At 44.6% G+C, this 26103-nt stretch overlaps 1 protein-coding gene across 1 annotated transcript; it reads left to right on the forward strand.

Moving 5' to 3' along the window:
* Nucleotides 1–8507: 8507 nt before the first annotated feature.
* Nucleotides 8508–23803, forward strand: LOC125642175 (fetuin-B). The gene is made up of 7 exons (XM_048863083.2): nucleotides 8508–8780; nucleotides 12623–12733; nucleotides 14398–14485; nucleotides 18251–18417; nucleotides 19680–19793; nucleotides 22393–22482; nucleotides 23168–23803. The coding sequence occupies exons 1-7, from the start codon at nucleotides 8559–8561 to the stop codon at nucleotides 23741–23743; spliced, it is 1368 nt and encodes a 455-aa protein (XP_048719040.2). The 5' UTR covers nucleotides 8508–8558; the 3' UTR covers nucleotides 23744–23803.
* The last annotated feature ends 2300 nt before the right edge of the window (nucleotides 23804–26103 follow it).

Consider the following 26103-nt stretch of genomic DNA (forward strand, 5'->3'; position numbering starts at 1 on the left):
AAAACAAGAAATAGACCAGATTTGTTTTGTACTCATTTGCCTCCTCCCCTGTCTAGGGGACTCATTCCTCTGGGTCACACTGCAGTCACTCACAGAGAAGGTGCAGCGAGGTAAATCTAGCCATGTATCAATCAGAGGCCAGGCTAACCTCCTCGTTCCAATAAGAACAATAACTTAGGTGCACCATTTCTTATTGGAACCCTCCGTGAAGTCCTGCCTGAAATACTCCTTGATGTAAAGACACCCCCTTTGTTGATTTTAGCTCCCTGAAGCCAACCCTGTAAGCCCTGTCGTCAGTCGCCCCTCCCTCCATCAGAGCAACGGCAGACAATCGTTCCGCACCTTTTTTTCTGTGCGGACGCCATACCAAGGCAAGCATGGAGGCCACTCAGCTCACTTTGGCAATTAGGAGCACATTAAACACCACACGCATTATCCAGCAGTATATGCAGCACCAGAACCGGGCAAAGCGATACCGGGCAAGGAGGCGACGTCAGCGCGGTCACGTGAGTGATCAGGACATGGACACAGATTTCTCTGAAAGCATGGGCCCTGCCAATGCATGCATCATGGTGCTAATGGGGCAGGTTCATGCTGTGGAACGCCGATTCTGGGCTCGGGAAACAAGCACAGACTGGTGGGACCGCATAGTGTTGCAGGTCTGGGACGATTCCCAGTGGCTGCGAAACTTTCGCATACGTAAGGGAACTTTCATGGAACTTTGTGACTTGCTTTCCCCTGCCCTGAGGCGCAAGAATACCAAGATGAGAGCAGCCTTCACAGTTGAGAAGCAAGTGGCGATAGCCCTGTGGAAGCTTGCAACGCCAGAGAGCTACCGGTCAGTCGGGAATCAATTTGGAGTGGGCAACTCTACTGTGGGGGCTGCTGTGATGCAAGTAGCCCACGCAATCAAAGATCTGCTGATATCAAGGGTAGTGACCCTGGGAAATGTGCAGGTCATAGTGGATGGCTTTGCTGCAATGGGATTCCCTAACTGTGGTGGGGCCATAGACGGAACCCATATCTCTATCTTGGCACTGGAGCACCAAGCCGCCGAGTACATAAACCGCAAGGGGTACTTTTCGATAGTGCTGCAAGCTCTGGTGGATCACAAGGGATGTTTCAACAACATCAACTTGGGATGGCCGGGAAAGGTACATGACGCTCGCATCTTCAGGAACTCTGGTCTGTTTCAAAAGCAGCAGGAAGGGACTTTATTCCCAGACCAGAAAATAACTGTTGGGGATGTTGTAATGCCTATAGTTATCCTTGGGGACCCAGCCTACCCCTTAATGCCATGGCTCATGAAGCCGTACACAGGCAGCCTGGACAGTAGTCAGGAGCTGTTCAACTACAGGCTGAGCAAGTGCAGAATGGTGGTAGAATGTGCATTTGGACGTTTAAAGGCGCGCTGGCGCAGTTTACTGACTCGCTTAGACCTCAGCGAAACCAATATTCCCACTGTTATTACTGCTTGCTGTGTGCTCCACAATATCTGTGAGAGTAAGGGGGAGACATTTATGGCGGGGTGGGAGGTTGAGGCAAATCGCCTGGCTGCTGGTTACGCGCAGCCAGACACCAGGGCGGTTAGAAGAGCACAGGAGGGCGCGGTACGCATCAGAGAAGCTTTGAAAACCAGTTTCATGACTGGCCAGGCTACGGTATGAAAGTTCTGTTTGTTTCTCCTTGATGAAACCCCCCGCCCCTTGGTTCACTCTACTTCCCTGTAAGCTAACCACCCGCCCCTCCTCCCTTCAATCACCGCTTGCAGAGGCAATAAAGTCATTGTTGCTTCACATTCATGCATTCTTTATTCATTCATCACACAAATCGGGGGATAACTACCAAGGTAGCCCAGGAGTTGTGGTGGAGGAGGGAAGGAAAATGCCACACAGCACTTTAAGCACAGCACTTTAAAAGTTTACAACTTTAAAATTTATTGAATGACAGCCTTCTTTTTTTTGGGCAATCCTCTGTGGTGGAGTGGCTGGTTGGCCGGAGGCCCCCCCACCGCGTTCTTGGGCGTCTGGGTGTGGAGGCTATGGAACTTGGGGAGGAGGGCGGTTGGTTACAGAGGGGCTGCAGTGGCAGTCTGTGCTCCAGCTGCCTTTGCTGCAGCTCAACCATACACTGGAGCATACTGGTTTGGTCCTCCAGCAGCCTCAGCATTGAATCCTGCCTCCTCTCATCACGCTGCCACCACATTTGAGCTTCAGCCCTCTCTTCAGCCCGCCACTTACTCTCTTCAGCCCGCCACCTCTCCTCAAGGTCATTTTGTACTTTCCTGCACTCTGACATTATTTGCCTCCATGCATTCATCTGTGCTCTGTCAGTGTGGGAGGACAGCATGAGCTCGGAGAACATTTCATCGCAAGTGCGTTTTTTTTTCTTTCTAAGCTTCATTAGCCTCTGGGAAGGAGAAGATCCTGTGATCATTGAAACACATGCAGCTGGTGGAGAAAAAAAAAGGGACAGCGGTATTTAAAAAGACACATTTTCTAGAACAGTGGCTACACTCTTTCAGGGTAAACCTTGCTGTTAACATTACATACATAGCACACGTGCTTTCGTTACAAGGTCTCATTTTGCCTCCCCCCACCGCGTGGCTACCCCCTCAACCCTCCCCCCTCCCAGTGGCTAACAGCAGGGAACATTTCTGTTTAGCCACAGGCAAACAGCCCAGCAGGAATGGGCTCCTCTGAGTGTCCCCTGAAGAAAAGCACTCTATTTCAACCAGGTGACCATAAATTATATCTCACTCTCCTGAGGATAACACAGAGAGATAAAAAACGGATGTTGTTTGAATGCCAGCAAACATACACTGCAATGCTTTGTTCTACAATGATTCCCGAGTACGTGTTACTGGCCTGGAGTGGTAAAGTGTCCTACCATGGTGGATGGAATAAGGCTGCCCTCCCCAGAAACCTTTTGCAAAGGCTTTGGGAGTACATCCAGGAGAACCGCGAATGCCAGGACAAAGTAATCCTTTCACATGCTTTCTTTTAAACCATGTATAGTATTTTAAAAGGTACACTCACCAGAGGTCCCTTCTCCGCCTGCTGGGTCCAGGAGGCAGCCTTGGGTGGGTTCGGGGGGTACTGGCTCCAGGTCCAGGGTGAGAAACAGTTCCTGGCTGTCGGGAAAACCGGTTTCTCCGCTTGCTTGCTATGAGCTATCTACAACCTCATCATCATCATCATCTTCTTCATCCCCAAAACCTGCTTCCGTATTGCCTCCATCTCCATTGAAGGAGTCAAACAACATGGCTGGGGTAGTGGTGGCTGAACCCCCTAAAATGGCATGCAGCTCATCATAGAAGCAGCATGTTTGGGGCTCTGACCCGGAGCGGCCGTTCGCCTCTCTGGTTTTCTGGTAGGCTTGCCTCAGCTCCTTCAGTTTCACGCGGCACTGCTTCGGGTCCCTGTTATGGCCTCTGTCCTTCATGCCCTGGGAGATTTTGACAAAGGTTTTGGCATTTCGAAAACTGGAATGGAGTTCTGATAGCACGGATTCCTCTCCCCAAACAGCGATCAGATCCCGTACCTCCCGTTCGGTCCATGCTGGAGCTCTTTTGCGATTCTGGGACTCCATCATGGCCACCTCTGCTGATGAGCTCTGCATGGTCACCTGCAGCTTGCCACGCAGGCCAAACAGGAAATGAGATTCAAAAGTTCGTGGTTCTTTTCCTGTCTACCTGGCCAGTGCATCTGAGTTGAGAGTGCTGTCCAGAGCGGTCACAATGGAGCACTCTGGGATAGCTCCCGGAGGCCAATACCGTCGAATTGTGTCCACAGTACCCCAAATTCGAGCCGGCAAGGCCGATTTAAGCACTAATCCACTTGTCGGGGTGGAGTAAGGAAATCGATTTTAAGAGCCCTTTAAGTCGAAATAAAGGGCTTCATCGTGTGGACGGGTGCAGGTTTACATCGATTTAACGCTGCTAAATTCAACCTAAAGTCCTAGTGTCGACCAGGGCAAGGTCTCTCTCTGCCTCTCTCGCATATATGAGGGCTAAATTATACCCTGCCTAATGCAGTGACGATGATCAGAGAAAATGGCCAGTGTGCCATTTTCTGTAGGAATCCTGCCAACCAGGCCAGGGTTCCAGAGGCCTGGGGGGGGGAACGTGCAGGGCACACACTGGTGCCTCTCAGAAGAGGAGTGGCACTGGCTGCAGCGTACGTGCTAACCAGCTGGACGTGCTGCCAAATCTGCAGACCACATGTCTATTCCATTCTATACTTTGCTCAGAGTCATTGCCTTAGTAGCTGAGCACCGTCTAGTAGTGCATTAAGCAACACAGCTAACACCTGTCCTTGGTGACCTGGTGCACTAGTGAGTGCACCAGATAACCATATCTCCTGCTATTTCCTTCCAAGAGATTCTGCCCTGCTGGTTTTTGGGGGTGGGGGGATTCCATATGCCTTCGTCACACCCACTCATTTCTTGCACATCAGTACAACACAGTGCAGGCCCTATCTAGATTGTTACTGTTTTATTTACATTCACATAACCTCAGCACCAGGACTATATTATTATATTTTTACATTCTGGATTTCTCTTCACTAAACTCCAATGAGGAGTCCTGAGTAGGGTGACCAGATAGCAACTGTGAAAAAACAGGACAGGGAGGGAGGGGTAATAGGAGCCTATATAAGAAAAAGTCCCCAAAAACGGGACTGTCCCTATAAAAACGGGACATCTGGTCACCGTAGTCCTGAGCATAGTGCAGCGTGTATTACCCTACCGAGGGCACATATAATGCTCCCTGTGCTCGGGAAAAGCTTCCCTTCCTTAGCAGGACTGAGCATGTGTTTGTAGCTGGAATCTCTGCAGGTCCCTATGCAATCATATGGTAGCAGGAATCATTTTCTTACTGCATTTTCTTAGTAGCACAACAAGGGCACAAAGCAGATTTGCTGCTTCCAGGCTCTGAACTGCTCCCCTCCTCCTCCTGACGTACACACTCACTCTCCTTCCTATCAGTAAAATGGAAGAATCAGAAAATGGTTTGTGTTGATCTAATGCTGCAATTAATAACCACAACTTCTCTCCCCTCTCCTTGACATCTGCCCCCTTTGTAAACCACTGGCTTTAAACACTGTTATTCTCTCCCTCTTCAGCATATAGTCCTGCGTGTACGCACCCCAACTGCTTCTAGCTGATGCCCTTGTGCTTAGCATCACGTTATGGTGATGAGTGATCTAGAAACGACAATTAACAAATCAACCAAAACTTTTTCCCTTTCTTTGAATAACAGAGCGAACAGCTGTGTCAGATCTGCATCATTAACTCACTGCACTTTTCACCAGTTTCAATTGCCAGGCTGCTTTGTTACTGCCTGGGTATTCTGTGTGAATTCCAGCAGGAGGTGCTGAGCTTTGCTATGTCTGTGTTTCTGTTGGTGTGCTAAGATCAGCTACTTAACAGTAAGGAAAAAGCTGTTTATACCCAGTTAAGTTTATACCTAGCTAAGTTCATTGAGGATAGGTCCATCAATGGCTATTAGCCAGGATGGGCAAGGATGCAAAACCATGTTCTGAAGCGTTTCTAGTCTCTGTTTGCCAGAAGTTGGGAATGGGCGACAGGGGATGGATCACTTGATGATAACCTGTTCTGTTCATTCCCTCTGAACCACCTGGCATTGGCCACTGTTGGAAGACAGGATACTGGACTAGATGGACCTTTGGTCTGACCCAGTATGGTCGTTCTGATGTTCTGTTGGGAGGGAATGAGAACAGAGCCAAGAATGTAACTATTCCCCACCATAAGAGCCAAGAGCACAGCCAGCACTAATTGGCAACCCTGTCGGCAGTGTCAGCAGAGAGGCCAAGAAATTCATGGAAACAGAGAGTGAATTATCACCCTTTGCCCATGAGGGAGGACTGTCCAGGACAGGGTGGAAGCAAGATGGCAGGAGGCAGCGTAAGGGAGTTTGCAACGCTGCTGCTGCCTTCACTTGCCGGGACCGTTTCTCTGGCACTTTTCACCTGCACCAAAATCATTTTTAAAACACGTTACCATTTTTGTCTTTCCCCTTTCATAGCACCCTTCCTTCCCAGGATCTTACAAACATAAGGCTGGCCACACTGGGTCAGATCCATGGTCCATCTAGCCCTCTCCAACAGTGCAGCAATGTAAGGGCTAACCACAGTCGACTCCTTGGTCATTTCAAACCAGTTTTGCTTTGGAAAGAATTTCTGTCACCTTCTTCTGTTTGTATTTTGAAACTCACCTGAGAGCTAATAAGTAACTAGTGAGCAACTTCTGAGGCTGATGGATAAACCTCAAAAATCAGTAACGGGGGAAACAAGCCCGTAAGTTTTTATCTGAGTGTTATTGCAAAGCCAGTGCATTGATCCGTGCTGACACTTAAAACTAAAGTAGTACCATGGCAACAGCAATCTACCTGATCCCCTGGCTTGTAGTCTTATAAACACCACAAAGCTGTGATATTCCTTTTGCATCCTGCAGCCTAAACTGGGATAGGCAGTGTCAGTGCCTGGGCAGAGGGGAGAGAGGTAGTGGTCTTTCCTGGGAGCCAGTCTGCTGATGGTGTTAGGGGGGCAATCATGCTGTCGTTGAACACCAAACCTGGTGTCAGGAGCTGCCACTGCTATTTGGCCTGTGGGCCAAATTTAGTGGGGACATAAACGGCAGTGGTAAATTGGTCAGAAAATGAGTGAAAGTGCAAAAGTCATGTTTGTTGCACCAAGACGGCATTAAATGAGCATGTAACACAAGTGTAATTTTCACAGGCACCAAGGGGGTGTGTTAGCAGGATGCCACTGCCTAAAGGCTGTAAGATAAAGCAACCCCTCCCTCTAGTTTATCCTGTGCTCTCCTATTAGTTGATTTTTCTGCTAGCTCCACCCCAGCAATCCCTGGGCATGGAAGTTTACATTCATCAATGCCAGTTAGACAGTTTACCATGTACACCCTGTTTCTGACCAGCTCACACCTGATGTGTAATTTATAGCCGTATCAGCACTGGGTTTGGCCCATGGTTAACAGAAATCTCGCTGTGTTTTTATTAGTATAGGGGTTATCTGGTGTCCTGCTAATAGGCACCTGCCTCCACCTCAGCACCACAATGAGACAATTCCAGGTGCCTGTTCACATGTGGGGAGCGGAGAGGAGGAAATGGGAGCAGTCTTCACAATCAGCAGTAATGTGGAGGGGCGGGGAACTTGTGCTGATTGTCAGGGGTAGGTACGGCATGTTTGCAGGACGAATTGCCTGGGGTGGTCACTGGAGTGAGGGTGGAGAGTGGGATGGCAGGAGAGGACGGGGTAAAGCTGGAGGTTTTCATAGTGAGGAGAGGTGATTGGATGCTGACAGAGAGAATGAGGGATAAGCAGGGAAGGCCAGGTAGTGGGGTGGGTGTCAGTGAAGAAGGATGTGTGGTCTGACTAAGAGGGCAACAGCCCCAGGAAGGGGATATTAGTGAGTTGGGGAGAAGTTGCTTTGTATGTGTTTTGTAACAAGACATGTAACCGCATGACCTTATTTGGGTAACCTTTGTCCACCCATCTTCCTATCTTCTCCCACCTATGGTAGTAGCTCTCATTGTGCGTCATGTCTACCACTAGTATTTCAGTTTGTTGGGGCAGGGACTGTGTCCGTCTATATGTTTGGGAAGCACTTGGCACTTCAGGCTCACTGCAATGAATTATCATCATAACTCCCCACTGAAGTCAGTGGAGAGTTCTGCTTAAAAGCAAGCAACATGGTATGGCCCATAGGTCTTTTTAGGCCAGTGGCTCTCAAACATTTTTACTGGTGACCCCTTTCACATAGCAAACCTCTGAGTGCGACCCTCCTTATAAATTAAAAACACTTTTTTATATATTTAACACCATTATAAATGCTGAAGGCAAAGCGGGATTTGGGCTGGAGATTGACAGCTCGCGAACCCCCATGTAATAACCTCGTGACCCCCTGAGGAGTCCCGACCCACAGTTTGAGAACCCCTGTTTTAGGCCATATCCCTATTATTATATTAACTCTTACTGTGAGGCAGGTCTGCATTCTCCATTGCAAACACACATGGCTCTGTACGTTTTATGAAGGCTTGTTATTTTATTTTTTCTATATATATTTAATTTATAAAATAAAAAGTGTAAATTCAGTTACCCAAACTTTGGTCCTGATCCTGATTCTGTTAAAGTCAACTGGAGTTTGGTCCTTCGTTTTATAACAGATCTTGCTCTCAGAGTACAGCATACAGACCAATTTTAATCAGCGAGGTTAAATGTGTGTGGACTGCCCAGTGAAATCCACCTTGGACATGTGAAACCAAGAGCAAAATTTGGCCTTGGTCTATAAGCAGCTGCACTGAATGTACAACCTTCTAATCATTTACTTGGTGTTTGCAATTGCCATGTATGCAGGTTTAAAGGTGATGGTCAGTGTGTTGTTTGAGGAGACAACAAAGTATATAAAGAGTCCTGATTCCACTTCAAAAGTTTATTCTTGCAGGCTGGCCCTGGCCTCTCTCTTGTGGCTTCCCAGAGGTTATAGCATTTCCAATCTGCCTAACTGGTTTACTTAGCAGAATGACCCTGCTCGTTTTGCTTCTCTTTGGCATTCAGTTGCTATGCTCCTGGGCTGTCTCTCCTCCAGTCACGGAACCACCATCTCTGTTACGTTCCCCTGCGTGTAATGACTCTGCAATAGAGGCAGCTGCAGATCTGGCTCTGTGCCAGATCAATGCCAACCAAAGAGAAGGCTACGTGCTTGGTCTCTATCGAATTTTCAGCATCCAAGAACATCCCCAGGTAATGAACCCTCTCATTCTGGTAGCGTTTGTCCTGGGGAGGGGGGTGTACTTTGTACATACTGTCCAGTTGCCCTAGCAATGGGGGTTTGAACCAAGGAATGCTCAGAAAGACATTTCAGAAAGGCTGGGAATTCATTCTGATGTGTAGAAAACGTGAAAAGCTAAATTTTCCTAGGACTCTCAGGGCAGTGGCAACTTCACCCACAAATGAATGGAAATAATTTCACAATAGCAATTTAAAGCAAGTAGGACAATTGGAAGCAGGAGGATCTGATTCTCTCTGGCCATGCACCTGGTACCATCATTGGCATCTGTCCAGTGGGAGTGAAACACCATCATTGTCATTTAATAACATTGTGTACCCACTTGGTTCAGAAATACTTGCTTATACAAGGTGCAAAGCAATAGCGTATTGGGCCCAGGGAATTTTTTCACATACAATTGGGCACCTCATTGAAGACTGACTTGCCAAGAGAGCTTTGAAACCAGGTCAGAGTTAAAAATAAATTTAGATCTAAGGGGAAAGTATATCTCTGTGTGTGACTATTTTATTTATTATTGTTTGAATTGCAATAACGTGAAGGAGGCACAGCCAAGATCAGTGTGCCAGGCCCCAATATGTAAGCCACTGTATAACCATGGGAGTAACACCCCCTTCCTCTACTGCACACTGATATAATCGTATCTGTGCACTCATTTGCATTGTTTAATGGCTATAGTGCTGTAACTGAACAGAAATTCCATTGCCAGATATTTAAAGATCTCCCACATCTACTAGGACTTGTCACTATTTCCTACCCACCAAGACTCCAGCAACTCACACAGGAAAATGCCATGGTTAAATTTATCTGCCAGAGATCAGGAATTGGGTCAATAAAGTTGCACACATGTTCCACTGCTCTTTGAGCCACGTTCTCTACCCTTTGCACTGCTCAGGTGGCTCAAAGTGACCAGAAAGCAACCAGATCAGGTCAGTTGAGAGTTTCCCACATGGAGTCAGTCTCATCTGGCATAGAATCAGCACAGCTATTACCCTGAACTGACTCCATCACAATGGATATATCAGAGGTATGTTGTAGGTATGGCCAGAGCACAGTGTGCTCTGGCAATCCCCAGCTAGAGAATGGTCCACTGGGACCTACTGCCAGATGACATGAATGAGAGCAGCCCCTAGGCTACTCTATTTTATGATAGGGCTGCTGCAGATGTGCCATCAGGCACTTGCTCCCTGATGGGTCCATCCACCTCCTCCTGTGCAAGGCATGTCTCAGCACAGGGGAGAATCTGGGCCTCTTTTTTAATATTGGCTCTCATCACTTCCATTGCCTCTTCACTCTTTACCTTTAAGGAGTAGCTTGTGTCCTGGTTTGTTTGGTTATTTTACTGATTATTACTCTTTTATTTCTAAAAAATGTGCAAAACCACAGCATATAACAGCAAATAGATCAACTAAACCCAGCAGCTGAGCCAAAAGCACAAACAGGACTAATGAGACTGTATCACATTTGTGCCTCTGTGAAAATGGAACATACAGAGTGCATTCAAATAGGTCATGTTATTCAAAAATGTTAATAGATCCCACTGACACCTTTGTTCCTCAGAAAGGGTTGAGAAACTTACTCTTTGCCTGTGATTTAAATCAGTGGAAAAGCCATACCCTCTCTTTCCCCCTCATGTTTGTGATCACCACCTGTGATGAAAACATTTTCACTTTGCCTTCAGATTCAAATCTGCCCCTACCTGATCTGTGGCTTGATCCTACTTTAAGACTTTTGCCATTGACTCAAATGGGAGTAGGACAGGGCCCTTCATTCCCAAGAAATGATGATCAATGTACTTCAGTAACAGGTTTTTAACTAGATCTTAAGTAATCATTAGATACTGGAACATATTTACCTTCTTCTTTTACTGTTTTTAACAGGTCCCCCCACCCCCGCAAAGAGTTGCTGACCTGTGGTTGCCAACTCCCTTCTGGCTCCAAGACTTGCCAGCATGCATGGGACTGGTCATGTTAGTGTCAGCAGAATCAAAGCAAGGGATATGCCTGTGTAGAAAACAGAAATCAGGCTTTATCCAAAACTAAACAGATCTCAAAAGGTTCCCTCTTAATAACCTTATTTATGAGATAAAAAATTAGGGTAATGAAATGCTCTGTGATCTGCTCGCCACTGAATAAATCCTGAACTAGCCTTTCCCCACTGGAGGCTGATGCATCTGAAAGTCAGTACATAAAACTGACATGGACTGTACAGTATACTCATAGCCCTTCTGCCTGCTAGAACTGGCCCAGGCAGGTAAAACAAGGATTTTGGTTCAGTTTGATTGTATTTAAGCACTTAAATATTCTTGAATTCACCCAACCTTCAAAACCAGTCTGTGTGATTCAGCAGAATAGACATATCTGACATTGAACATGTGTTTGATCGCAAATACACCTGTTTGATGCAGAATGTGTGTGCTCCAAATACTTGGGTGACTAATTTGGAAGCTCAGATACCAACTTCAGATTCTCTGTACATCCCTCCATTCCTATCTGCTCACCTGTGATATTCAGAAGAATGTTTTTCTAAGACAAGATATATTCAAAAATAATGAGTCTGGCTCCCAAGTGTGGCACGCAGAGACAAAAAACACTGAAATTTTCAGAACTTGACAAATACTCTTTGACTGGTTCTACTGTTTGTCTAATCCAGTGGTTCTCAACCTGCAGCCCAAACAGCACACAGCTGCGGCCCATGTGACATTCTCAGGGCCATACAGGTAATATATATATTCAGTGGATGCGGCCCACATAACACATAGAGAGCTGGATATGTGGCCCACAATGGTAAATAGGTTGAGAACCACTGATCTAATCTGTAATCTAAATTAGCCACTAGCCATTACATTTTAAAGACATGTGTCACTGCAGTACCTCGGTGCCTTGCACATTAGTAAAAGTCACATCTGATTTCATCCGCAGAAGGACCAGCATTCTCTAACCCACTTGCACTACATCTATTGTCCTGAGGTGGACCATTGAGACGGTTTTCTTCCAGTGGAACATTTCTAGCAGCAAATAAACATGATATTGTATCTGTACAGTGATGGCAAAGCATGGGAGATGCCTGCGATGCCTCTTTCCATAATAATACCTCGCTCTCATACAGCACTTTCCTTCAATAGATCTCAAAAGCACTTTACCAGGGAAGATCAGTATCAATATCACATTTTACAGATGGGGAAACTTGGGCACAGAGGCGGGAAATGACTTGTCCAAGGTCACCCAGCAGGCCAATGGCCAAGCGAGGAATAGAACCTAGGTCTCCTGAGTCCCAGTCCAGTGCTCTATCCCATAGAATGCTTCTGAGTCATATGCCGCATGCATGCTCGGAAACTTCAGCAATATACGTTCTTTATTTACTGACACAACATACCCATAGATAATTCTTTTGTTTTCACTAAAATTAGAACAGACCTAAATTTCAACCAAACCATAAAGTTCTGTTAACTATTTTTAAAACAATTTCCCATTACCATGGTTCATCCTCATTCTTGGGTTCTGGCTGGCACCTGAACAGGAAGGGGGAAAATAACTCAAAGAAAGGCTGTTCTTGCAATAATTCTGACCTCACTGAGGGCTGGAAGTGTTAGAAATATTTCAAGACAGCATGTTCTTACAGGCCAGATCCTCAGCTGGCATATGCTGATTTACCCTAGCTGAAGATTTGGCCCACAACATTTCCAGCTTTTTTGCAGGTGCTTGTATGAACTTTATGACATTTGTCCATCACTCATTGTTATTCCCTTTTCTTTGTGATGGGTGAAATTGTGACATAACCCCTTTTATGTTGTGTTTAGAAAATCACTGGTTCTGTCTTCTATCTCACCTTGGATGTGGTAGAAACCGAATGCCACGTACTCAGCAGAAGGTTGTGGAAGGATTGTAAGAACAGAGCTATACATGAAATGGTAAGGATTTATTTTATTTATTTATTTTTAGATTTAAGTGTACATGGGAGTGTATGGCTCAGCTATTACTGAAGGAAGCAAAGATCCTTGCACAGATGGTTCTTACAAGCAGTTGGCTGGTTAAAAATTTGAAACTTGTTAATAAAAAATATTTTTAAAACATTTCCATGAAAATATTTCACTGTTTTCCAACCAGTTTATAAGAGTTTTCAAATTCAAAATGTCAACATTTTTTCCCCAACCAGATCTAATAAGCAGCTCCTGGTAAATATGCAAGTTAAGCAGTGTTTAGAATCCCTGTACGGGTTTCTCTGAAAATAGCCTGACAAAGGAAGAATGAAAGAGACTCACTTTATTCATCTTAATGCTTATTCTTTGTTCTGACAATCTAACGAACTAGAGGCCTGAAAAAGTAAAGAGAAAGAACAAACAACAAGCTAAGCCTCACGGATGCAGCAAGCAACCTGGGCTCACTGCTAGAGCCAGTCAATACTTTCTTGACAAAATATTTTCATGGGAAAGGAATTTTGCATGAAAGACTGTTTTAGCATCTGATGAAAATATTCAGGTTTTGGTTAAAAACAAACAAACAAAATGTTTGGCTTTTGTCAAGCAATTTTTATTTTTTTTAAACAAAAGCCTGAAATTCAAAAATAAAAATTTCCTGACCATCACAGCAGCTCCTTCGGCGGTTAGAAGGAACTGATGGGCGGTTGGATTCCACATCTTTTATACCTCTGGAGCCCTCCACAAAGCAAGAAACAGTGAAGGTTGAGTGGCCCCAATGGACACTGTCCATCAGAAGATTTCTGAAGCCCCCAGCACAGGTGCCTTGATCCCACAAGGGGAAATACTCAAGAGGCCGCCTGAGCATTAACATTTAAAGTCACTGATAGCATGAACATATTGGGTGAGATTCTTTTACAACTGCTAGTATAAACTCATGCTAAGCCAGCATAATCAACCCAGGCTCACTGTAGCATGAGGGTGATCCTCCAGAGCCATACAGCTGATGTACGGACTTTTATGCCATTCTCCCTCCTTGCTGCCAACATAGCATGGAAAAGGGTCAGACTCATGGCTGGAAGATAGCGGGAGTGGGTAGGACATTTCCACTGGGCTGCGCTCCAGCTGTTTTCAGATGGTTGGGCTCTGTGTATACATCCCTCAAGGTCCCCAATAGAGGGGGCAAAGCCAGGAAAAAGGAAACGTGCCAGTGCACCCCAGCAATCCCCAGTTGCCAGAAGAACTGCGGGGGAGGCTGGGCAGCTAACTGGCAATGCGCAAATGTAGCACCAGCCCTATGATCAGGGAGCCAAACCCATCTCCTTTGTGCTCCCCCTTCTCAGCCGTACTTAGTGGCCAACTGAGAATCTGAACCTACTAGTCAGATTCTAAACTGGCATAAATGGGCATAGCTCCACTGAAGTCAACAGAATGAAGTTGATTTATACCACCTGAGGATCTGGCTTTTTATTTCTGAAAGGTCTTTTCAGGAGATAAACTTGCTTAATTCTTAGCTGAACACTAATTCAGAATCTTTCTTTGTAAAGAATGATATAAATGTATGAAGAAGAATGCACTGTTTAGAGGCTCTATGGCTACTGACAGGTTCCAAAACTAAATTCCGCCTACATTCACAGCACATATTTATATTCCTTTAGAGTTTTGGGCAGTGCAAAGCAATCCTCTACATTAACAAGCCAAGGAGAATTGTTCACCTGCATAGCTATGAGTGCACTTTACAGCCAGGTATGTTATTCTTAATATGTTTCTTACAATAAAAGATTGGGGGAGCATGGAAGGATTGCATGGAAACTTTTTAAAGACACCATAATAGAGGCTCAACTTAAATGTACACCCCAAATTAAAAAACATAGTAAGAGAAAGAGCCACCGTGGCTAAACAACAAATTAAGAGAAGCAATGAGAGGCAAAAAGGCATTCTTTAAAAAGTGGAAGTTAAATCCTAGTGAGGAAAATAGAAAGGAGCATAAACTCTGGCAAATGAAGTGTAAAAATACAATTAGGAAGGCCAAAAAAGAATTTGAAATACAGCTAGCCAAAGACTCAAAAAGTAATACCAATTTTTTTTTAAAGTACATCAGAAGCAGAAAGCCTGCTTTACAATCAGTGAGGCCACTGGACGATTGAGATGCTAAAGGAACACTCAAGGACAATAAGGCCATTGCGGAGAAACTAAATGAATTCTTTGCACCGGTCTTCACGGTAGAGGATGTGAGGGAGATTCCCAAACCTGAGCCATTTTTTTAGGTGACAAATCTGAGGAACTGTCCCAGACTGAGATGACATTAGAGGAGGTTTTGGAACAAATTGATAAACTAAACAGTAATAAGTCACCAGGACCAGATGGTATTCACCCAAGAGTTCTGAAGGAACTCAAATGTGAAATTGCAGGACTACTAACTGTAGCCTGTAACCTATCTTTTAAATCAGTTTCTGTACCAAATGACTGGAGGATAGCTAATGTGATGCCAATTTTTAAAAAGGGTTCCAGAGGTGACCCCGGCTATTACAGGCCGGTGAACTTGACTTCAGTACCGGGCAAACTGGTTGAAACTATAGTAAAGAACAAAATTGCCAGACACATGGATAAACATAATTTGTTGGGGAAGAGTCAACATGTTTTTGGTAGCGGGAAATCATGCCTCACCAATCTATTAGAATTCTTTGAGGGGGTCAACAAGCATGTGGACAAGGGGGATGCAGTGGGTATAGTCTATTTAGATTTTCAGAAAGCCTTTGACAAGGTCCCTCACCAAAGGCTCTTAAGCAAAGTAAGCAGTCATGGGATAAGGGAACGTTCTTTCATGGATTGGTGATTGGTTAAAAGATAGGAAACAAAGGATAGGAATAAATGGTCAGTTTTCAGAAAGGAGAGCGGTAAATAGTGGTGTCCCCCAGGGGTCTGTGCTGGGATGAGTCCTATTTAACATATTCATAAATGATCTGGAAAAACGCATAAACAGTAAGGTGACAAAATTCACAGATGATACAAACTACTCAAGATATTTAAGTCCCATGCAGACTGTGAAGAGTTACAAACGGATCTCTCAAAACTGGGTGACTGGGCAACAAAATGGCAGATGAAATTCAATGTTGATAAATGCAAAGTAATGCACATTGGAAAACATAATCCCAACTATACATATAAAATGATGGGGTCTAAATTAGCTGTTACCACTCAAGAAAGAGATATTGGAATCATTGTGGATAGTTCTCTAAAACATCCCCTCAGTGTGCAGCGGCAGTCAAAAAAGCGAACAGAATGTTGGGAATCATTAAGAAAGGGATAGATAATAAAACAGAAAATATCATATTGCCTCTATATAAATCCATGGTATGCCCACATCTTGAATACTGCATGCAGATGTGGTCGCCCCATCTCAAAAAAGATATATTGGAATTGGAAAAGGTTCAGAAAAGGGCAACAAAAATTATTAGGGGTATGGAACGGCTGCCGTATGAGGAGAGATTAATAAAACTGGGATTTTTCATCTTGGAAAAGAGATGACTAAGGGGAGATATGATAGAGGTCTATAAAATTATGAGTGGTGTGGAGAAAGTAAACAAGGAAGTGTTATTTACTCCTTCTCATAACACAAGAACTAGGGGCCACCAAATGAAATTAATAGGCAGTTCTTATGTTCTTAATGCTTAAAGATAGAGCCCAGCAAATCCACGGCTATCCAGGGACCATTCTTGTGGATCATGGATCAGATGCAGATACAAATTTTGTATCTGTGCAGGGCTCTACTTAAAGTGTGGCTCTACTCTGAGAAGTGACTGTAAAAATGGCATCATGGTGTTTCATATTATTTTTCTCTCAATGGCATCTGCCCTACCTCACTTTCTCAGGGCAGAAGGATACAAGCTGTTGATCTTGAGGACTTTTAGGACCAATATGGGTACACATCATAACTAGAAAGGTCCTGACTTTGAACTGAAAAGAGGATGAAAGACTTTTTACATGTGTGTTTGGCATGGCACTTTGAATATAATGCAATTCATTTGCATCTACACAGCTCCTTTCATCCAAGGACCTCCAAATGCTTTACGAAAGCAGCTAAATATCATAATCCCAATTTTACCATTAGGGAAAGAGACTAAACAGAGAGACAAAGCAATTTATATAAGATCCTATGGTGACAGAGTTGGGAGTAGAACCCTTTTCTCCTCACTCTCAGTTTCCTGCTTTAACCACTAGATGCGTTGCTTCTCATATTTCAATATGAGATTATTGAATATTTCTGCAAAGCACCTCGCGTGCTGCAGAAATATGAAATGCATTATTATTATTTCCAGCATGTATCCTCTGGTAATCAATATGGCCTGGGACAGCAATGGACATGGGATAGCAAACCCTCCCAAAATTATTAATGTTATTTCTCTTCATTCCTTTTGGAGCATCTGCCCTAATAGACTTTTCACACTAAAGATGAGTCCAAACCAAACCACAGATATAAACACTCCTGATCTTTGCCAGTGTCTGTATCTAGATCTGACCTTCACGGCTGACTCCTAGGTCTATAATGAGCTGAACCAAACACCCAGATTGGAACATTATGGTTTGGGCTCATCTATTGACACCTCTCAATAAGTTCCAAAATCTGGGTTTGATTTGCCCCCATTGATGCAGGGGGTGCAAACTGCCAGCAGGGATAGGGTGACCAGATATCCCGATTTTATAGCGACAGTCCCGATATTTGGGGCTTTTTCTTATATAGGCTCCTACTACCCCCCACCCCCGTCCCGATTTTTCACACTTGCTGTCTGGTCACCCTAAGCAGGGACCACAGCCCTCTGTGAGGAGGGGATGGTGTGTACATGTGGGGCGCATGGGAGGCATCCCCGAGGGAAATGCAAGGGCTGTTGCACCACTATCTTCTCTGCGGTTTCCAAGAGGAGAAATAAACTTTAAAGTGCATCTGGTGCTCTAAGGGACCCTTGCTGATGGAGACTTCCCACTAGATCCATGATCCACCCCCACAAATAGTGGTTCTCAACCCACGGGCTGCTTGCGGCCTAATCAGCACAGAGCTGCAGACCATGTGACATCCTCAGGCCCATACTGGCAGTATATATATTGTGTGGATGCAGTCCACATAACACATAGAGAGCTGCAAATGTGACCCACAATGGTAAATAGGTTGAGAATTGCTGCTCCACAGTGAGCCAAGCCCTCTATTGTTTATTTGGTAGTGTTTGGGGAGGGGGCGAGCTGATGAGGTGGATTTGTGGAGGTGGATTAGTGGGTGGGGGGGTGTCCCATGACAGTTCAATTGCTACATCAGTGGCGATAACCTTTGTATCAAATATTGTTGTTTGAAATTGTGTGAAATGCCAAGGGCATGTGTGGGGCTGGGGCTTGAAACCCTAAAGAAATAAATAAGAATGAAATATGCACACCAACCTACTTACCTACCTATATCTGTCAATGGGACTGTAGTGTTTTGACATCTGTCTTATCAGCGTGTATTTGTTATTTTCTACAAAGTTCCATCAAGCTCATTTTTACGGATTTGCCCTGACTGTCCAGTCCCTGACTGTCCAACGGAGCCCAAGTACCTGGAAACTGCTGCTGTGAGCCTGGCCAAATTCAACAAGGAAAGTGAGCAAGCTCATCATTTCTCTGTCCTTAACGTTACCAAAGCTTCAATGCAGGTAAGGCTGCGATTCACACAGGCCGCTTTGGGCCCTGGAAAGCATTGATACAACTGCTGCACTTTTTACAAATTACTCTATAAGGTGCAAAGATGGGCTTGGGCACCAACAGTTGGTTCAGGATAGGATTCTGAACCCTTCAAAGTTTGAGGCTGTGTAGATCTGTGGCTTTGATTCATCTTATTATAGAGATAAGAGACAGCTGCAAAATTCAGATCTAGATTTGAAGCTCCATAGTTCATTGTCCCTGCTGGCAATTTGCACCCCCTGGGCTTTTGATTCAGACCTACCTCTAACAAAAGGCACAGATGATAAAGTATTTAGTGTAGCATAGAGGTCCGTTTCTGTGCACACCTGCAACTCACCAAATTAGCTTAAACATATCATTGCACAGTAAGGAGGTGCTAATTATCAGTGTCCTGGATAATTCCATGTGTTCCTCACAATTATATCTTGACTCCCTAAAATTCGTTTCAAATGGATAGTCTTCACTCTCTGTCTATAACAGTTGTGTAGTGTTACTCATAGACTTTAAGGTCAGAAGGGACCATCATGATCATCTTAGTCTGACCTTGTGCATATTGCAGGACACACTGTGTGCTGTTTACATTTTTCCATTTTCCAACCCAGAAGTGGCTGCATTTCAGGACAGAGTCAAGTGATACCTATAGATAGAAAAAAGAAAAGGAGTACTTGTGGCACCTTAGAGACTAACCAATTTATTTGAGCATGAGCTTTCGTGAGCTGTAGCTTTAGCTGTAGCTGTAGCTTTCATGAGCTTTTGTGAGCTCTTTGGTGCCACAAGTCCTCCTTTTCTTTTTGCGAATACAGACTAACACGGTTGCTACTCTGAAACCTACAGATAGAAAGTTGGTTGAGCCACAATGAGGATCTTTGGATGAAAGTCTCTGTGTAAATATCAATTATTAATAGTATTTAAAAGAAAAAAGCATTTTAATCTAGTTCCATCTTTGACTGATGCATGAGCTAGAGTGATACTTCAAGGGGAATTCTGTATAAAAGGTAAGGATCAGGCTATCGGGCAGCATTCGGAGAATATGGAAAATATATTCTCCTGCAATACAGCTAACAAACTCAGAAGTCTAACCCTACTCCCTCTGTTGTTCATGGGAGTTTCGCATTCAATGCAAAAGGTGCAGGATTGGGATTATGAATTTCTTTTCCTCTTCCTGGCAAATTTGCAAATGCTAAAAATAACGGTCAATGCTCTCTCTCTCTCTTTTCATACAAAACTTTGACAGTGGGTCGTTGGTCCTTCACACTTTGTAGAGTTTACAATCCAGGAGACATCCTGCTCCAAAAATGAATCCATTGCTGATGTCTCCAAGTGCAAGCCCCTCCCATCTGAACTGGCTGTAAGTAATTCTGCTTGCAAAAATACGTAACTTTGTGGATATTATAATTTTTGCATTAAGCATTTTGCCTATCTTTTTCTGTTTTTCTTTATGAACATGATCCAAAGCCCACTGAAGTCAATGGGAGTCTTTTCATTGACTTCACTGGACTTTGGATCAAGCCCTATATATGATTATTATTTATTATTTATATTAATGTAGTACCTCAGAGCTCCAGTCATGGATTAGGATCCCATTGTGCCAGGGGCTTGACAAACACAGAACTGAAAACAGTTTCTGCCTCAAATTGTTTACAATCTAAGACGAGTATCCCAGACAAAGTTCTGGATAACTGTTCAGAAGTGCATGAACGTAAATGGCACAGACAAATACAGTACAGAATGAGCAGAGGAGCTAGTGTTACCTGAAATTGGGCCAGCTGGTAAGCTTAGGGAGGACTAATGACTCACCAGAGTCTGGCAGAAAGCAGCACGTTTATTATACTGATAGCTAAGCTCAAAAGAAGAGGGGTGGGGGGGTCACACTCACACTCGCATACTTATGCTCCCAGGACAGGCACGCACTGGAGATGTCAGGATTCTTCAAGGTAAGTGTCCTACAGCGCCGCGATGAACGCTGTGATGAAGGTAAGTCTTCCTGAGGCAATGGGGTGAAAAACCACTGGCCAGGCGGTCTAGGTGAAGGGCCTTCACGGGAGGTACAAGCTTGTGAGTGCACTCCTGAGCACGTGGCCCCTTCCCCTTTTAAGGACCTGCTCCTCATGGCCTGTGTCTCGAGATGACTTGGCCACGTCTGGTTGGTCACACTCCACCTCAGACAATGTCCATGCATTGGGTGTGTAATCGCTGCCTAATTAGAGTCCCAGACACCTTGTCTACCTGGGAGCTCTTCTGATCTTCTGGCTGTTCAACCAGCCCATTCATCCCACAAGCCTTCCAGGAGGGAGGGGGAGGGGGAAAGCCACTTCACAGGTATTCAAAGAGGGAGAGAAGACAAAAGGGGAGTGGGGGAAAAGTGTAACAGACCTTTTGAGCAGACAGGTTATACATAGCATAGTCATACAGAGCATACAGATCACTGCTGCTCCTACAACAGCTACTACTTTGCAAAAGTTATTAGTTCTCAAGGGCTTCTTCTGTACAAGCAGCCGCAAATACACACACAATATATGTACATTGTGCTCAAGAAGTCAAATATAGAAAACCTTCAGAAATTAGAGGAAGGAACCTGAAGACATCTGAAAGGTTAAATTAGCACATTAGCCAATCGATTCTGTTCTCTTAACCTCAGCCTGCACTGAGATTAGAACTGTGCTACCTACCAGCATGTATAAATTCTACGGCTTGTCTACATGATACTGGAATTCAGACTACAGGGGATGTGCATTGTAGAGAGCTCTAATGCGTTGCGATCTCATTGCCCCATGTAGACCCTGCTGGCGTGAACTAAAAGGCAGCTAGTTTGCACTGATGTAGTCCCATACCAAACAGGACTACATTCTCACACACTAGGTACCTTTTAGTTCACACCCAGCGGCGTCCACGTGAGGAAGTTAGAGAACAGCACGTTAGAACTCTCTACAGTTCAGACCCCTGTAGTCGGGACTGTGGCACCATGTAGACGCGCCCCACTGCTGTTACTATCAGTATTCTACCAAGGTTTCCTTGATCAGTGTGAAGAGAGATTTTTTTCTCTGAGAACCGTAATCTAATACTCTTTTATAGGCCTGGCCGCTAATGGCATTTTCTGAAAATGTCCCCTATCACCAAAGCAGTTCCACACTGGTAATAACAACAGAGTTAGTGTAGATCGTGCACAGGCAGCTCCAGCATTTTTACCATCATGTCATCTAATCCTTCTCAGAGATTAAAAAATTAATCTGGGAAATCTGTCCTCCTAGGTAACTTTGCCAGCACAAAAACCAAAAGTTTGCACTAGCTATACATCTATGCAAATGTATTTATGGAGCTAAATCTGTTTGGACTTTCATAATAAGACTGGGACTTTTCAGCTTGAAAAAAAGATGGCTCAGGGGAGATATGATTGAGGTCTATAAAATCATGACTGGTGTAGAGAAAGTGTAGATAAGGAAGCGTTGTTTACTTCTTCTCAAACACAAGAACTAGGGGTCACCAAATGAAATTAATAGGCAGCAGGTTTAAAACAAACAAAAGGAAGTATTTCTTCACACAACACACAGTCAACCTGTGGAACTCCTTGCCGAAGGATGTTGTAAAGGCCAAGACCATAACAGGGTTCAAAAGAGTACTAGATAAATTCATGGAGGATAGGTCCATCAATGGCTATTAGCCAGAATGGGCAGGAATGGTGTCCCTAGCCTCTGTCGGCCAGAAGCTGGAAATGAGCGACAGGGGATGGATCACTTGATGATTACCTGTTCTGTTCATTCCCTCTGGGGCACCTGGCACTGGCCACTGTCAGAAGGCAGAATACTGGGCTAGATGGACCTTTGGTCTGACCCAGTAGGGCCATTCTTATGTTTCTTATAATCTCCTATTTTACAATGTTGAAATCTAAATATTAGTGATACATTGTGGTTTGATGCTCACTTCTCCTAATTAGCCATTTCTTTTTCCAGCATACTGGTTTGTGCAAAGGCTCTGTAATAAACAGTCAAATTGATCATCATCAGTTTGTCAGCATATCCTGCGAAATCTACAATCCACAGGTATTTTTCCATCTAACTAAAAGTTTGCAAAAAGGTCCTTTATAAAATAAAATTGGAATGAATAAAGTGTGATCATTTTGTGTTAGGATTATTCACAAAGTAATGGACTGCATGCATAAGGAAAATGCATCGGCCAAATCAGAAAGAAACTTGTGATAAGAGGATCTTTGCCAGATGGTGAAAAAAGGCAATACAATACAATACAGGGTCCTGAGCAGGTTTATACAGTCCATGTGCCCATGACTTCACTGCGATTGTTATTTGAGCTAGCTAGATCAAAGTTAGCTCAGATATGTTTACCTGTGCTGCACTCACACTTCAGATTGCATGGTAGGCATACCCATAGTCATTAAATCAAGCTGTATCCCAAACAATTTACAAGGCATTTGAAAATAATACAGTTACAGAACTAAAGCAACAATCATAATAATAACACAGGGAGAGTGAAATTAATAAATAGCTGAATTACCCCACTTCCAAGCAAGGGTAATCTCCCCCGGGTACTGCAGTTGCTTTGCTTGTCTACCATAGGAGTTTGCACCAGTGCATCTACATCAATGGCTGGCATTACTGCTGGAATTTGGACTGATCCTGAGTACAGACTAGGTCTGAGCCTTTCTTTATATCAGAGAAATGTTTTTAAGTAGCTTTAATATATGCATGTGTTTGCTGTTTGCCAATTTAGGCTCCTGCCCTTGGAGAACGGGAGCAGCACCCTGGCGGTAGATCTCAAAAACCTGATCAAGATGACGATGAAAGGCATGAACATCCTCACCACCGTGGAAGGAAGGAGAACCACCACCCCCACAAGCACCCCGACAACCATGAGCATAAGCAAGAGCACAGCCGTGAGCATCAGCATCCTTCCCCTTCTGAAGCCAGCCACTTCTCCCCACATCTGGAAAAAACAGTGGGTTGGGTTAAAGTTCTCCCTGCTAAAGAGGAGACTGTGTCTCTCCACACCTTACCAGAAAATCAGAGTGAACATATAGATGGAAAGCCTGTTCCCCCGGAGAAGGCAAAGCCAGTGCCAGCCCTTCCAGACACACATGGTGTCACTGATGTGACCGGCAGGTCAGAAGGAAAGCCAGGCTTGACCAAGCCTGCTACTGGCCCAGCCATTCTCCCTTTCCCTGAAGATCCTTTGCAATCAGATGCGTGCCCAGGAGAGCCCAAGTTTGTTAATCCCATCATTCTCCCTCTGCTTCCCAGAAACCCCGTCAAAATAGAAGTATCACCACGACAAACTGTGACTGAATAAAGTTCATGTTTCCCATTGGCATGTAAGAACTTTCAATTAATAAAATGTTCTTTATAGTTATGGTCTCTGGTGTTGTGTTGGCTTAAAGTGATCTTAGGGACTGGTTATGATAAGGAATTTTATTAGGCATTTTCCAGCCAGAGAATTTGGGGTCAAACTCTGGCTTTTCCCAACAGGGGAGAGCGTTAGTGAAGGGCAGCTGCAGAGCAGTGACCAAGGCATGGGAGCCTGAAGAAGGCAGAATGCTGGACAGACACAGTCCAAATGCCTCAGGGGAGAGCATACTAAGTAGCAACGTCTATTGCCACCTTGAAAAGGTGCAGGTTGAGGTCCCCTAACATCTGTTGAGGTCCCCTAACATCTGTTAGTGGATGCTAGCAGGAGTCCAAGTTGGACGGCACCCCTGGCTAGTCTCAACATTACTGCTCACAGACCTTTGAGAATGTGAAACCTGGGCATGCTAGCTATTCAGCATTCCAGAAGCACCAGTGGTAGAACACTGGCTGAGTATGGCAACAGTGTGTAAATAGGGAAGAAGATCCTGTTATCTGGTGCTAAAAACTAGGGTTCTTTTGATGATTTCCAGCTTAACTCCTTAATAATAACACAGGGAGACCACATTGAGAGATTCAAAGCAATCTAAGAGATTTAGATGCACATTTTCTATTATTTTCAATGGAAGAGATGTGCCTAAATCCCGTAGACTGCTTTGAAACTCATAACCCCAATTCTCCATTGCCTGGCATCTTGTGCCATCACTTACACTTGGGCAAAAGGGTGTAAAATGTTAACTTCGCACAGATGTCAAGACACAAGGTTCAAGTTGGTGGAGGATCAGGCCCTAGTTGTTCAAAACCTTTGTGCTTTACTAACTTTGTCATGCAGAAAAAACGGTCTGTTAATCAATTTCACCAAAGTCAGACACAGCCAAGACACAGACAATGGACAAATATAAATGAAAGAGAAGACAGGAGAAAGAAAAGGAAAAATAAAAGACATAGAACTCTTGTTGTGGCCAGGTAGAAGGACGATGGTTCTGACTGTTACTAGATAACACTAAAGCCACAGTTTCTTTCTCTAGTTATAAGCAGACCTTTGCGTATTTCCCAGAAAAAGCAAAAATAGCAATATTTTACCTTTTCCCCAATTTTGCAGGCTGCTGAGTCACCAGCACTCCTCAAACCTAAGGGTATGTCTACACTACGAAATTAGGTCGAATTTATAGAAGTCGGTTTTGTAGAAAGCGTTTTTATACAGTCGATTGTGTGTATCCCCACACAAATGCTCTAAGTGCATGTAGTCGGCGGAGTGTGTCCACAGTACCGAGGCAACCATCGACTTCTGGAGCGTTGCACTGTGGGTAGCTATCCCACAGTTCCCGCTGTCTCCACCGCCCATTTGAATTCTGGGTAGAAATCCCAGTGCCTGATGGGGCTAAAACATTGTTGCGGGTGGTTCTGGGTACATATCGTCAGGCCCCCCTTCCCTCCCTACCTCCGTGAAAGCAAGGGCAGACAATCATTTTATGCCTTTTTTCTTGAGCTACCTGTACAGACGCCATACCACGGCAAGCATGGAGCCCGCTCAGCAAACCGTCACCATATGTCTCCTGGGTGCTGGCAGACGCGGTACTGCATTGCTACACAGCAACAGTTTATTGCCTTTTGGCAGCAGACAGTGCAGTATGACTGGTAGCCGTCGTCGACATAGTCCAGGGTGCTCTTTTAACTGACCTCAATGAGGTCGGGGCACCTGGGCAAACATGGGAGTGACTCAGCCAGGTCATTTCCCTTTTAAGTTTTGTCTCATGGCAATTCAGTCCTACCGGCAGTGCACTGTCTTTTAATCTACAGCCAGCAGAAGACAATGGCCAGCAGTCGTAGTGCACCGTCTTCTGCCGGGAACCCAGGAGATGATGATGGCTAGTGGTCGTACTGAACAGTCTGCTGCCAGCAAGATGTATAAAGATAGATGAAGTGGATCAAAACAATAAATAGACCAGATTTGTTTTGTATTCATTTTCTCCTCCCTCCCTCCGTGAAATCAATGGCCTGCTAAACCCAGTTTTGAGTTCTATCCTTGAGGGGGCCATTCTGTTTCTCGTAAAGCCACCCCCTGTGTTGATTTTAATTACCTGTAAGCCAACCCTGTAAGCCATGTCGTCAGTCGCCCCTCCCTCCGTCAGAGCAATGGCAGACAATCGTTCTGCACCTTTTTTCTGTGCAGACGCCATACCACAGCAAGCATGGAGCCCACTCAGATCACTTTGGCAATTAGGAGCACATTAAACACCACACGCATTATCCAGCAGTATATGCAGCACCAGAACCTGGCAAAGCGATACCGGGCGAGGAGGCGAC

This window comes from Caretta caretta, chromosome 9 (assembly GCF_965140235.1).
Source record: "Caretta caretta isolate rCarCar2 chromosome 9, rCarCar1.hap1, whole genome shotgun sequence".
NCBI classification, from domain to species: Eukaryota; Metazoa; Chordata; order Testudines; family Cheloniidae; genus Caretta; species Caretta caretta.